This window comes from Mixophyes fleayi, chromosome 3, assembly GCF_038048845.1.
Source record: "Mixophyes fleayi isolate aMixFle1 chromosome 3, aMixFle1.hap1, whole genome shotgun sequence".
NCBI lineage: Eukaryota > Metazoa > Chordata > Amphibia > Anura > Limnodynastidae > Mixophyes > Mixophyes fleayi.
The window spans coordinates 70,751,573-70,766,976 of record NC_134404.1 but is presented as its reverse complement, the minus strand read 5'-3'; the positions used below and the strand labels follow the sequence as shown (position 1 = coordinate 70,766,976).

Here is a 15,404-nt window from a genome sequence, read left to right as displayed (position 1 = left end):
AACAGGCACAGCGCTAGCTCCTTTCTCCAGGTAGTTATTGACTACAGGCAAAGCGCTAGCTCTTGGCTCCAGGTAGTAATGGAAACAGGCACAGCGCTAGCTCCTTTCTCCAGGTAGTTATTGACTACAGGCAAAGCGCTAGCTCCTGGCTCCAGGTAGTAATGGAAACAGGCACAGCGCTAGCTCCTTTCTCCAGGTAGTTATTGACTACAGGCAAAGCGCTAGCTCTTGGCTCCAGGTAGTAATGGAAACAGGCACAGCGCTAGCTCCTGGCTCCAGATAGTTGTTTGTTTTTCAGTATTGACCAATTGTATTATTCTTCTTTAGAAGTTGACATTTATTTAAAATGTAAAAAAGTAGTCTATTATCAGCTTCAGTAAACATGATATGATGGGAATTGTTGTACTCCAAGGCCCATCGAGACAATGTAACATACAACCAGTATAGATGTACCGACTCAGCAGCAGATTCCTGGAAAATATTTAAAATGTTGTCAAATATGATGAATATGTGAATCACTTCAATTGTGGTTAAATTATGCTGAAATGTTTACCCAGACTGCATTGCATGTGACATGGTATTATGCATCTGCCCAGCAGAAAAGTGTTCCTATAAAGTACATTCAAATGTTGGGAAATGTGATTTGACTCAGTACCATCTGTAAATGTGTCCCAAACTCCACATAGTCCCTGGCCCAGTGCAGAATTGCAGGAACCACATCCGCCTTTTTCTTCATTATTTTATTACATTTGTCTTATGTTTTCTAATTCAATGTCACTTTTTAACTTTCTGACTTTTTATCTATCTGTATTTCTGCTGGGAGTAGTGATGCACCTATAATCTTACCAAATTTAAAATGTTTTTTACAGTGAGATCATAGAGAACAAATTATCCAGGCACAGAGGTAAAATTTTGGATATTGACAGACAATTGTGTATGTGGCACCTGATTGGCTTGTGCTTGGCTCCGATCCAATCAGGTTCAGCATTCTCTACATACCTCCACTCCCCAGCACTTTGATTGTTGTCAAATGAAACTGACTCCAGGTCACAGTAGCAGGCCTCTTACAAACGATTACATGGAAGGAGCTTACTAGAGAGGGATCATTTAGCAAAAGTGAAAAAACATTCTGGACTCATCCAGGTCAATGTGGCCACTGCTTTGTCCTTCTATATATATTTAAGATAGTATTCATACTTGTAGCAAACTGATCTGAACTGCGTCATCAACACATACTTTTATTTTTGCACTGAGGACAGTAGAAAATTAATAAAAGTAGTATCCTGCAATGGGTTTCTGATATGATACTTCACAAATTAAAAAAAAATCAAATTCCAAAAGAAGTCTGCACAACTAAACTCAATTATAACCAGGGAGGAAAACACAGTAATTGTGGAACCAAATAAAGTGAAAGTGAAAATCTAAGTTTTTTACTAGTTTTTAATTGACTCTATCTCTCTCTCCCTCTCTTTCTCTCTCCCTCCCCCTCTCTCCATCTCCCTCTCCCTCTCTCTCTCTCCCCCTCTCTCTCTCTCTCTCTTCCCCTCTCTCTCTCCCCCTCTCTCCCTCTCCCCCTATCTTTTTCTCTCTCCCTCCCCCCTCTCTCTCTCTCTCCCCCCTCTCTCTCTCTCCCTCTTCCCCTCTCTCTCTCTCTCTCTCCCTTTCCCCCTATCTCTCTCTCTTTCTCTCTCCCCCTTCCCCCCTCTCTTTCTCTCTCTCTCCCCCTCTCTCTCCCACCCTCTCCTTCTCCCTCTCTCTCTCTCTCTCTCTCTCTCTCTCTCTCTCTCTCTCACTTTCTCCTTTCCCCCCCCCTCTCTCTCTCTCTCTCTCTCTCTCTCCCCCCTCTCCCTCTCTCTCTCTCTCTCTCTCTCTCTCTCTCGCCCTCTCCTTCTCCCCTCCTCTCTCTCTCCATCTCTCTCCCTCTCTCTTTTTCTCTCCCTCTCCCTCTCTCTCCCTCTCCCCAATGGGGCAGAGACAGATGTGAGTGATTTCTCTGTACAGCACTGCGGAATTAGTGGCGCTATATAAATAACTGACTATAATGATGACCTCACAGCTGATTAATCAGCACTGGCTCCCTGAATAGCAAACAATCCAATAATGCAAAATAAAGGAAATACCCACAGCACTTATCACTTGTAATAAGTCCCTTGTTCAGACATCAGTCTCCAACCAGAAGTGACAGAGTGACAAATCTCCCACTAATGAACACCTCACGTTTTGAAACTCTACAATAGAGTACGTTTAGTACATGGAAGTAGACATTTCACACTTTAAATGCTTATGCCTTTAAACATAGCAACATACCCAGTAAGAGCCTTGCATTATCACTCATGTTTTAAAAGCCGACGGTGACAGTTCATACATTTTCAGGCACCCCTAGAATCACCCAGTGCCATCACACGGACAATTCCAGCCAATAAGCACAAAGTGCCAACACACTAATCAGTTATATTGGGTGGTCGTCAGTGGTATACCACAGATGTTTCAAAATTCTTACCGGCACATCCCAGTACAATACATGAATACAGGGCATACATTGTTTTATTGTTCTGAGCAAACGAATGTATTTTGTCACATAAATTGAAGTGTTGTGGACTGGTACTCTGCCAAGAGTCTGGACAAGGGCTGCAAACTTGTACATGAGATAGGCCAAACACAATACATACAATATAGGCTATGGCAGACGTTTAAAAACTGGACAATATTTGTCCCTGCATTTTCATTCAAGTAGGTGCACGCTCCTGTTCTGCATCATTATGGTTTGTGCTGAAGGCTTCCCTGATTGTTGCACATTTTTAGAATGTGATTGAAATGCAGAAGTATAAATGTACCTCGGAGTACTCCCTATCAACGGATTTGTACCATGCTCATGATTAATTTGAACCATTCCTTGTTATTAAAAAATAAATAAATAAATACATTGCTGCTTGATTAGGCCTCACTTATCCCTGGTCTTCATTCATTTGATTTCACTAAGTATTATTTTGTTATTCTATTGTTCTCTTTGCCACTGAGAAGGCCTCTTACACATGGACATCATGGGCCTGATCCATCAAGGAACGCAAAACGAATGTATTGTGAGTTTTTTAAAAACGCACATATATCACATCCGTTTTCAACAATGAGCGGCCCCCTCCGCTCTAACAGACAACACACTGCAGGCTACGTACAATACATATGTGGAATATAAAGTCACGAAAGAATGCACAGAAAAAACTATTCAATTAATGTCACCTGGTTATAATATAGTCGTTAATGACAAAATATTTAAAAAAGGTTGTTGTTTTTCATTTTGTTTTTCCATACAATACATTTATGAGGATGTTATGCTCCTGATTGCAAACACATGTTCTAACATGCATACACAGCCATCATCACTAGTAACCGCCACTTACACCAGACCTGTAGCTGGTGTAAGTGATACGACAGAAGAGCTCTTACCTTTGAGATGCTGCATGCACTTGAGCTTGGCATTACTGTACATTGACTACGTGCATATGCCCCATCCCCTTCTGTTCCACCCCTGAAATAGTAGGCTGTAGCAAGGGTCTCATGTGCTCAAAGTTATATTGGACATTGCTGCCTTCTCTGGTGTATGGTTAGTTTTTGGACATGCACAGTGCAGTTTTACGCGAAATATGGCATATATTGATATTTTCGTGTCTAAATGAATCAGGCCCTATGTTTCAACATTTTCAAAGCCTATAACTTCACTTTGACATTGATAGTCCCAAAAATAATGCAATCATATAGACCTGTACACACACACTTTCTGACAAACGCTCACATTGCGTCAATTTCAACACTGCCAGCTTTAACATTCTGCAAACGCACAAGGCAGCTGTATGGGAACACTCATTTAAGTGCATAGTACACTATGCTGCAGGAAAGCTTTAAAACACATAAATGAATGCTCTTCAAACGCTCTGTTAAAGTGCGGACAAAGTATGTCTACACTTTACTCTTTGGAGGTTCTTGGGAGTCTACTTAGGTCAGGTCCATTATACCTATGGGTGAGATTACACTTCAGTGCAATTTTGCTTCTCACTCGTTATCATTGAGGAAACTTTGTGTTGACATAATTTGGTGTTCTCATTTGCATTGTTATGGTGTTGGGAAACTGGTTTTGTCCACTGGTAACTCCAATTTTTTGCAAACTTTGGTTTATTTTAGAGAAGCCCGTACTCTTAATACCCTGGGGGAGATTTACTAAAGTGCAATTTTGGAGCTTTGATACACGGTTTGTAAACTGCGATTTACTAAAGGTCAAAACGCATCAATCAAACCCACCAGGTCTAAAACTGCAATCCCGATTTTTAGACCTGGCAGGTATACAAATCGTCCCATTTATTAAGATGTAAAAAAAAAAATGAAGAAATAAAAACATGTGGGTCACACCGACAGGATAGCTCAACATTTCTAAACAATTTGGTTCATCTTTAGTTCATATCTATTGATCATTTTTTAATATGTAGAAATATTAAATTATAACCACGTTTAGTAAATGTATCATGAAGAGATGTACACATGAGAAATAGTTAACAAAGATGTATTTTATCCAGTACTTCTCGTCTGTTACTTCTGATCAATGCAAACACTGATTGGCAGCCTCTGTTTCTCCACAGCTGATAAGTGATGGAAGTGTGGTCTATGCAGAAGCTCTGTGGGACCATGTTACTATGGATGACCAGGAACTGGGCTTCAAGGCCGGCAGTGTTATTGAAGTAATGGATGCCTCCAATAAGGAGTGGTGGTGGGGAAGGATCCTAGACAGTGAAGGCTGGTTCCCTGCAAGTTTCGTAAGAGTGAGTATCAAATTTATTATTATTTATTTATTTACATATATGTAGCACCTGCATAATCCGCAGCGCTTTGTAATTGGAAACAAGCACAGTAGATATACAAGACAAGGTATAAGCAAACAAAGAGGTAAGAGAATACGTGATCTCAAGCTCACAATCTATAGGAAAATAAGAGTTTGAATAAATGCCACATACAGCATATTGGTCCAGCCAGAGTGCAATGGGGAAAGTGTTTAGCGGGACTATATGATCCAGTCACACTTCAAGGTTGGTTTGGGAGTCAGTAGGTTGTTTAAGCATAGAAGGAGAATAAATGTAAGTTTTGAGGGAACTGTGTAGGGGTGGTAAATGGGTTGAATAGCCAAGGGCAGTGGATCCCAATTTTTTTCAGTTCAAGGCACCCTTAGGGTCTCCATAATTTTTTCAAGGCACCCCTAAGCCAAAATAATTACCAAGTATTCCCCTGCCTTGCTTACCACAGGCCCTGGCCGAGGCACCCCTGTGAGATTGCTGAGGCACCCCAGGGAGCCTAGGTGCACAGTTTGGGAACCAATGGCCTAGGGACATTATGAAGATGATTCTGGAAATTGATAAGCTTGCCTAAAGGGATGAGTTTCCAAGGAATCCTTGAAGGTTTAGAGGCTAGGAGAACGTTTTGTTGTGCAAGACAAGGGACTCTACATAATAGAAGCTGCCTGAAAAAGGTCCAGTAATCAGGAATGGGAGCAAGTGTAGATGAGAGGTGCAGATCTTGGGTAGTCTACATATAGGAAGACCGATAGGAAGGGAATGGCAATAGTCAACGTCGGAGTTTATAAGTACATGAATTAAAGTTTATGCAGCTTCTAGTGTGTTATACATGTGTATTCTGGAAATATTTTCTTGGATGCTTGTAGCAGGATTTGTAGCCAGCTTGGATGTGGGAACAAAGGTCAGTTCTGCGGCAAAGATGACACCTAGGCAGTGAGCTTGAAGAGTGGGATTTATTATTGTGTTGTCTAAAGAAATAGGGATGTCAGGTAGGTAGTTTCTGTTGACTGCAAAATTATTAGCTCAGTTTTTGAAAGATTAAGTTTAAGGTGATGAGAGGATGTCCAGGATAAAATGGCAGAAAGACATGAAATAATGCTGGCCAACACAGATGGTGAGAAATCCTGGCAGGATAGATACATTTAGCTGTCATGTGATTGTGAAACCTGAAGGAGTCTATTAGTTTTCTAAGTGAAGTGGTATAGATATAGGTAGAGAATGACTGAGCATTGTGGTACTTCATCTGATAATGGAAGCAGGTAATAGGAAGATCTAGAAGTGAATACTGATGGAGCGGTTTGATAAGTGGGATGAGAACCAGCATAGGACAGTGCCTTGAAGTATATGCAACATTTGTATGATAAGTGGTCAACAGTGTCCAAGAGAAATACGATACTCAGAGTCGAGTAATGGTATTTAGATTTAGCAGAGTTCAAATTATTGACCGCCTTAGTCATTGCAATCACTGTGGAGTGTTGGAAGGAAATCCTGCCTGAAGAGGGTCCACTAGGTTGTGTGAGAAAAGGTAACATGTGAGGTGAGTGTAGACAAGCTCCTCAGGAAGCTTAGAGGAGCATGTGAGTGATGGAGCAATGAGAAGGTAATCTGAGATACTGAAAGAGAGTTTGGGTCAGAATTATGTTTTACAGAATAGGGATAATAACACTTGCTTGAATAATACTAGAAAGATTCCTGTGGATACATTACATATATACAGTATACTTATACATAAACATATGTATCATATCAGACCTTGTAAATCTTATACTTGAAGTAGAAAGCAAATCTTGGGCAGTGATAGTGGTCAGAGAGGTGTGTGTGGGAAGGTTGAGAAGAACGTGGTGTTTGAGGTTAGGAGCCTGAGTGGAGATGAGAGCTTAGAAGTATATTTGTGTGGGAGTGTTCAGAGCAGGGCCGCCATCAGGGGGGTATAGGGAGTACAGAAGCATTGGGCAGCATGTCTGCCTCGCTCTCAAGATGTCGGGGCCCACAGCTGCCACTATTTGCTCCAGTGCCAGCCCCCCAGGTGCCTGGCTTCATAGGTTAATTAATAACGTCACAGCACTGTCAACATAGAGGAGCCTGAAAGGAGACAGCAAGAAGACGCAGAGAGATAAGTAAACTACTACAGGGGTTAGATGGAACCGGGGATGGGGGTGACTGTAGAGAAACTGGGAGGGCAAATGTTGGCTAGAGAATAATTTAAAAATGAAGGTAGAGTGAGAGAAGGAAGGATGGGGGCCCTGCCTGTTACATTTGTACTGGGCCCCGCAATTTCTGGTGGCAGCCTTGGTTCAGAGCATTTCAGTGGGAATGGTAGAATACAGTATATTTCAGGAACAAGACTTTCACCAACGCAGTTTTATTTTGCGGGAGACTTTTTGAAGGCAGCTCGATTCTTTATTGTGCCAAAACTGGAATCATGATCTACACTGACAATAAAGAATCGCTGGAGCCACTTGATCAAGAGATGTTGCTATAGGGTGTGATTAAGATGTGGTACTACATGAGTAGCTATCCAAATGCTAAGATGGCAGGTAGCGGGCTGGTGGAAAATACCGTCATGTCTGGCACATGTAACAAATGGTGCACATTATTACCATTCCAAGAAACTCCTCTGTATCCTTCCATAAAGTCTGGGCTCCATGTACCTCCTTTCACAGTCAACACCTGCTCAAACCGGAGCCCTGTCTAGTGTCATCCATGCTCCAGCTCTAACCCCCCCCCACCCTATCTAGACCTTTACTCCAGTGATTTTAGATTTTACCCCCCCCCCTTTCCCCATCCCATTTCCACTGCCCTCTTCTATCCCCACCTCACACCATCCCTCAATTCTTTCACAATTAGTTCACACCTAACTAAACAATCTTGGGCCTGAGTCATTAAGGATTTTAAATGAAGGGGTAACTTATTTCAGTCTCCTGGACAAAACCATGTTACAATGCAAGGGGTGCAAACTAGTTTTCTGTTTTGCACATAAGTTAAATACTGACAGTTTTTTCATGTAGCACACAAATACTTGATAACTTATTTGTACACTGAAATTTAAAGTTAATATTTGTGTGCTACATAAAAAAATCAGTCAGTATTTAACTTATGTGCAAAACAGAAAACTAGTTTGCACCCCTGGTATTGTAACATGGTTTTGTCCAGGAGACTGAAATAAGATACCTCTTCATTTAAGATCCTTATTGAATCAGGCCCCTTGTGTTACCGCTGCAGTGTGTTATGTGATAATACGTTTTGTGACTAAATTGTGCTATGTGTAAAGGATCTATATAAAGTATGCTCCTGTATTACTTTATTGGGCTTTCGATCCTCTCCATAAGCAATTTAAAAAAAAAACCATGTGACTGGAAAATTTGAGTTTGTGAATAACACATCTATATTTAAGCAATCATTTTATATATGCACCTTTACATACATATAAACATATGTTATACATAATCTCAGGAATGTGAATAAGCTCACTGGTATCCTCAGAATGTTTAACCCTGCGTTTTTCACAGGCAGGATTGTTTTGTGTGCTGTATTTGTAGTTATGTTTAAACAGGGAGATAAGCGGCAGACTGTGTTTTGTCTCTGCATTCAATCCATGGTGAAGGCAATGGAACACAAGACGGGTGGAAAACACCATCTAGTGACCAGTTGCTTCATTGAGTTTATGAATTGTGTGCTTTCAAATGTAATAAATAATATTATTGAGCCTGGGTAATAATAATTATTATTTGGTGCTACTGTAACTATTAGCAACATAGACCTGATATACTGGCCTTGTATAGCCCTTTTAAGAAAATGACTTTCTGCCCTGTACTTAAATAAATGAACCACCAATCTCTTGTATCGCTACAGCTTCGTGTGAACCAGGATGAACCAATGGAAGAATATTCCAGTAGACCTGGAGACAAAGACCAGGATGCTAGGAATGTATTTAGGTGTCATGGCTTTGGTCAAACAAACAAGGACCAAATGAGGACCAATGTGATAAATGAGATCTTGAACACGGAAAAGGATTACATCAAGCATTTGAAGGATATATGTGAGGTAAAATACCACTATTTGTTCTCAGGAAGGCCCAATGGCAAACATGTCCAGTTGTATCTTAATATCTTATATCACTACTGGACAAATGAATGCAAGAACACATGGATTTTTGATTAATCCTTGTTGCTGGTAATAATTTGTCTAAGAGAATTTTTCTTCTCCAGTGTATAGAACCCCATAGGCAAACTGAGGGGGGGGGGGTTCCTAGTGCCTGGAAACCCCCTCCAAGCCTTAGGCACTGTATACTTGAGGTGACTGGACCCTGCTCCAGCTTCACACAGCTCTGCTTGAAAAGGGAGAGCACCTAACAGTAGTGCACACAGCATTGGCCATGTATATTATGGGGATAGGAAGAATTGGAGAGCAGCCAAGCACTGTCTAAAATTATAGCCACGCCCCCATGCATGCTGGTCACGCCCACTGGCGGCGTTTGTGTGGAAACCCCCCTCTACTAATCCTGCGTTTGCCCCTGAGCCCTTACCTGTTCTGGCATCTTCAGTGGGCAGCTGTATGGAGTCCTCTGTCTATGGCCGCAGATGGCAGGAGCTCCAGCACAAGTAAGTGCTTTATACACTACACAAGAGTGTCTGCAGGAAACATACAGATAGGAAAGGGTACATGATATGTTTGCTTTATATGTTTTCTTCATGAAACATTTGTTTTCATTGCTTATGATTTTTTTTAACTCCCTGACCTTATACAAAGGGTTACATCAAGCAGTGCCGAAAAAGAGCAGACATGTTCACAGAGGACCAGCTATGGACAATTTTTGGGAACATCGAGGACATTTACAAATTTCAGAAGAAATTCCTGAAAACCCTAGAAAAGAGAATAAACAAAGAGGCTCCGCATCTGAGTGAGATTGGCTCCTGCTTTCTGCAATATGTAAGTTCTACCCACTGAAATAGAAATAATATTAGGTGTTTTTGTCACCAATTTTCATGGCTTCCAATATGTTCTACCAGGAGTTTTATTTACATTTCAGTGCCCAAGTGCAAGAAAAGTCCATGATAGTCTCCTCCATCACAAAAATGTTACAAATGCAGCGTTAGCCACCCTTATACAAGTAATATTCAAATAGTTGCCTATGGAGACTCAGGTTTACAAGAATTGTGCTATTATTATTATTATTATAATAATTATCGTAGATGTGTAAGGTGCCACAGTGCTCCGCAGCTCCATACTGTAGGATAAACATTACATACATAAAACAGGGACATACAAGGTAGACAAAATAAATGCAGACATGAAAACAAAGGGTACGAAGGACCCTGCTCATTAGAGAGCTTACATTCTAAGTGGAAGAGGGCACAGCTGAAACAAGAGGAGCAAATGTGTTTCAGAGTGGAGATTGGGACAGTTGTGAGGTTGAATAGTGTTATCGGGGATAAGGTCACTTCTAAAAAAGAGATGGGCTTTCAAAGAGCGTCTAAAGATTTGAAGGCTGTGGGAAAGTCTGATTGGATATGGTAGGGAATTCCATATGTGGGGAGCAGCACGGGAGAAGTCTTGTAGGCAGGAGTGAGAGGTGGTTATCAGAGACAAAACAAGGCTATTTAAAATGTGAATGAAAATGTACAATATAATAGAGACTTTTATGTAGGAAACAGGATATGCCCAGATCTACCAAACAGATGCTAGGTCGCAGTATCTAACCTGCATTAGAAAAATGATCCGATGAGTTATTTTTTCTCTTTATTTATAATTGTGTCAACATATTACACAGAGCTGTACAGAGAATGTTCATTCAATCATACGCCCCGTCCTAGTGGAAAATACAGTATGATTTTCCTACCACAGGCATGCAGGAACACACACAGATTTCGACCAGTTTAGTTAGGAGCCAGTTAATTTATCTGTATGTTTTAGGACCATAGGAGGAAAAAGGAGCACACTCATGAAACTCACGTGGACCTGTAGAGAACATACAAACTTCATGTAGATACCACCCTGGCAACACTCACCTTTATTTTCTGCACCAGTTTTCATAAATGTGCCCTATTAAACTGAATCAATAATACTTCCATTATTTGCTTATTACATCAGTACATTATATAAATAAGAATTGTGGACTGGCACATCAACAAGATGTACGTATTGATCCTGTTCTGTGTTTAACCTATTTCCATGTTGTGTTTCCTCTTCATTAGCAAAAAGATTTTCAGATCTACTCAGAATACTGCAACAACCACCCGAACGCCTGCACGGAACTTTCCAAACTCTGCAAGGTGAAAAAGTACGGCTACTTCTTTGAGACTTGCCGCCTGGTACAGAAGATGATAGACATCTCTCTGGATGGTTTCTTACTGACCCCAGTGCAGAAAATCTGCAAATATCCTCTGCAACTTGCTGAGCTGCTGAAATATACAAATCCCCAGCACAGGTATGATCAAGACAAACTAGTGCAGACAAAGGCAGAAAATAGCTGTACTGTGTGTATAGACAGAAAATTCCAGTTATTTAATAGAATTTGCTTGTGAACACTTCCTTGTATGTGTTCCAATATAAGACAATATTTGAAACTGGAAAGATAAATAATTTGTCGTCAAGGTCATTGTTGCCTCTGTATCTGTTGTTTCAGAAATATTTACAGGCATGTGATCTCTTACCCCTTATCTGAAAAATTCAGAAAACCAGAAATAATAATATCATACACACATACGTGATCACTGAGAGCTGCCTTTTATTCTCACTATACTGAGCACTGCTAAACTATTTATTTAAGAGAGGAAAGGCAGGGTTATGGAATGAGGAAAGGAGTACTTTGTAAATGTAATTCGGTCTGCTTTTTAGGTGTGCTGCTCCAAATTTTGAAAATAACCCTTTCCCTGGTCATTCCGACATGGCGGTGGGACAGTGGTGGATTATTATTTTATTTATTATTTTATTAACATTTTATATAACGTCTCCATATCACGCAGATTAACTCCTTCCTGTCATACAGTACAACAGACTGTTATAAACCCTTCCTCACCCCGTTCTGCCAGTCAGTCTTCCTACCCTGTCATTGCATGGAACATCTCCAGCCCCCCACACCCCCCCCCCTCCCCTCCCACTATCATTGGAGCTGTTTGGAAGTTTCTCATATCCCGTGAAGGCACACATTTCCAACAAAAAGTATCAGCTATTGGCTTAGCCATATATCTTTGTTTCTTCACCAAAAGGTGAAGTACACCGATCTGTTTCTGATATCTCTGTCTGTTTACGGACAACTAGACATCTGATAAGGTAGTACAGGAGTCATCAGAATACTACAGTGAAAGTATATCTTCTTGTAATAGGGAAACTAATTGTCACCATGAATCCTATAACTTGAGGAAACTGAAAGCTGTCCATTGTCCTTATTAGTCTTCCAGAATACCATCTTTGGCCAAGCTGTAAAAATCCAATCCCAGAATAAGTCTGTCAAATACTACATAAATCACCATAATGGGACATTCCACACAGATTATCTTATCACGATTCATATCCAGCATTTCAGGTGTTACATATCTTAGCCAAGCAGAACAAAGAGGCGGACTTCATGTGCAGACACTAAGGGGTAAATTTATCCAGCTGCGGGTTTGAAAAAGTGGAGATGTTGCCTATAGCAACCAATCAGATTCTAGCTGTCATTTTGTAGACTACTAAATAAATGATAACTAGAATTTGATTGGTTGCTAAAAGGCAACATCTTCAATTTTTCAACCCTGCATCTTGATAAAGTTACACCCAATGGTCTTTTTCAGAGTGAAATGCAAGCGTAAATTGTGTATATATGCTGTATACAGAGTGGAAGATAGGTCCAGGTCTGAATGAGTAGCGGATGTGTCTGACAACAGACACTTATGTCCAACTTGCTATCATGTACAAAAGGCATCACTTAAGCTTGAATAACCTACCTAATACAGCAGGCACAACTTCCCTTCATGCCTACAAAAAAATATGTTCTCTGAGTTCGAGAAATCCAAATCTATGGCCAAGCGACTACTAAAGTCTAAGTGTCTGCTAATCTCACGCAAACCTCTAATTACAAGCGGTTTGCTAGTTCTGGTGTTTGTCATCATCATCATCATCATCTGCTCAGTGCCGGTGCTAGGGTGCATGGCGCCATAGGCATTTTTTAAAAATCGGCGCCCCCCCCCCCCTGCAAAAATCGGCGCCCTCCTCCCCCCTCACCCTGTCTTTCCTTACCTTGAATCACCACCGCCGCCTCTCTGCTCCGTCTCCTCCCCTCCACTCACTGACACTGTCGGGCTGTGATGATGATGTCACGGCCCGACAGTCAGTAAGTGGAGGGGAGGAGACGGAGCAGAGAGGCGGCGGTGGTGAGCAATAGCCTCTTCCCCCCCTCCCTGTGGATGTATCTGCATGCTATGCGGCGGCCGTGACAGGTATGGTCAGCGGTCGCCGCACAGTTTTAAAGTGATGTTCATTCTGTGGCGCCTCCTGGGGCCCTCCAGAGCCCGGCGCCCTAGGCAAGTGCCTAACCTTGTCTATTGGGAGCGCCTGCATCTGCTACTTACACCTGCCCCTGACCACCTGTAAATAAGCTGCTTTTTCAGCCTTATCTGCAACTATGTCCCAGGCTGAATTTGTAAGGAATTGTTCGAACGCGCTACTTACTGTACATTCTAAGTTAGAACACCCCTTCCCTCCACCTGTTACGCCTCTTATGATGTAAGGAATCGTAAGTACCAAAGGGTCCCAGGTCTGAATAGCCGCAGATGCGTACGTTCACTTTCTGAGCATGCGCAGTGCTAAAAAATGCAAAGATACGCTACACAAATAGGCGTCAGTTTCACGCTGAATCAGGCCCCAAGACTAACCAGAGTGATGTAGCTTACATTAAGAGGTTCTCAAGTCCGATCAACAGAAGTTGTACTGACCAGCATGAGACTTCTCATATAATTCCTCTGACATTTATACGTTTTAACAACTGAAATACTAACAAACATGTGCTCTGAAGAGCACATAGACTGCAAGAAGGTTTCTATTGGCTCGAGGTGAAACTGTTGGTGTAGTAGAATTTGGTAAGTTGCCAGTTCGACACAGGAAGTGCTGTGCGGCCCACTTACCCGCTACTTTTCTCCTTTCCAATGGGAACAAGTAAATTTACATATACATTTATAATATATGTATGATGTCCATACACATGATTTTCTCCATGGCATAGACTTTGACCACTGGTGTCTGCAGATTGTTTCTTTTTTTTTTTCTGTTTAATGTTTTATGTTTTATTTAGGATTTGCATAGAACAATTGTTAATACAAATCTTTATACAGTCAGTAGTAGTGTGTTTAAATAAACAAGTCTTCTTTTTATTTATGTTCTTCTTTATGCAGGGATTTTGCAGATGTTGAAGCAGCATTGAATGCCATGAAAAATGTGGCCAAACTGATTAATGAGCGGAAGAGAAGATTAGAAAACATTGACAAAATAGCGCACTGGCAAAGTTCTATAGAAGGCTGGGAGGTAGGAATCCTTTATACTTATCACCATTGTTATACACACACTCATAGGGGAGGTTTATGAGAGAAGAGCACAGAAGAACTGGAGTAATCAGTGAAGTTAGGAATGTGAATACCTAGGGTCAGGATGTGTTAGAGTGAATGCAGCATGGGATTGGTTGTGACACCAGATCAGGTCCCACTTTCACTCACTCTTCCATCCCTCCATGTTTCAATGTTCATTGGATCTGGAGTCTTTCAGCAGTCAGTATACAGCAGACACAGACAGGCAATATGGGGTTAAAAACAGGCATCCTAGGGCAGGGTTTGCCCCTCAAACTGCTTGGAGCCAAGTAAGGGTTATCCTAAAGTGGATTGACCTTCAGCCAAGAGCTATGCTGGGTACTTTATCCTTGTTTAGGTAATATTCTTAACAAATATTCATGGATATAAGCATCAAAATGATTGATTGCTAAGAGGAGAAATGTGGAATCATGTACAATTTATCTGTTGTCAAAAGAACATTTAGTGCTAGGATACTGGAGATCGGTGCTCTTGTATGTGTCAGAAATAAGCTATATATTATGCACTTTTGTGAGTTATTACTCATAGGCAAACGGAGGGGGGTTTCCTAGTGCCTGGAAACCCCCGCCAAGCATGGGGCACTGTATAATTGAGATGACTGGACCCTGCTCCAGCTTCACACAGCTCTGCTTGAAAAGGGAGAGCTGCGTGCACCTAACAGTAGTGCATGCAGCACCGCCCATGTATATTATGAGGATAGGGAAAGTTGGAGAGCAGCCAAGCACTGTCTAAAATTATAGCAACGCCCCCATGCATGCTGGTCACGCCCACTGGCGGCATGGGTTGGAAACCTCCCTCTACAAATCCTGCGTTTGCCCCTGTTACTGATCTTTGGAGTATGGCTATATAGCTCTGTTATGTAGTGGTTGAATGTAAAATCATAATGAAATATGGCTCACTATTAATTACAGAGGAATAGGATTGGAACGTTCTATAATATGTATACATGTGGCATAGGGCTCTCATTCCCTTTTCCATTTCATTAGTCCCATTTCCCTGATTTAACACTACC

The 15,404-nt window shown here is 41.3% G+C and overlaps 1 protein-coding gene across 1 annotated transcript in view; it reads left to right on the top strand.

Moving 5' to 3' along the window:
* The window catches only part of ARHGEF4 (Rho guanine nucleotide exchange factor 4), a 196,390-nt gene that overhangs the window by 175,993 nt on the left and 4,993 nt on the right, over window positions 1-15,404 (top strand). The window contains exons 6-10 of the mRNA XM_075201702.1: window positions 4,629-4,808; window positions 8,688-8,879; window positions 9,585-9,764; window positions 11,030-11,262; window positions 14,204-14,333. Coding sequence (XP_075057803.1) covers window positions 4,629-4,808; window positions 8,688-8,879; window positions 9,585-9,764; window positions 11,030-11,262; window positions 14,204-14,333 — 915 coding nt within the window. The remainder of the gene's footprint in view (window positions 1-4,628; window positions 4,809-8,687; window positions 8,880-9,584; window positions 9,765-11,029; window positions 11,263-14,203; window positions 14,334-15,404) is intronic.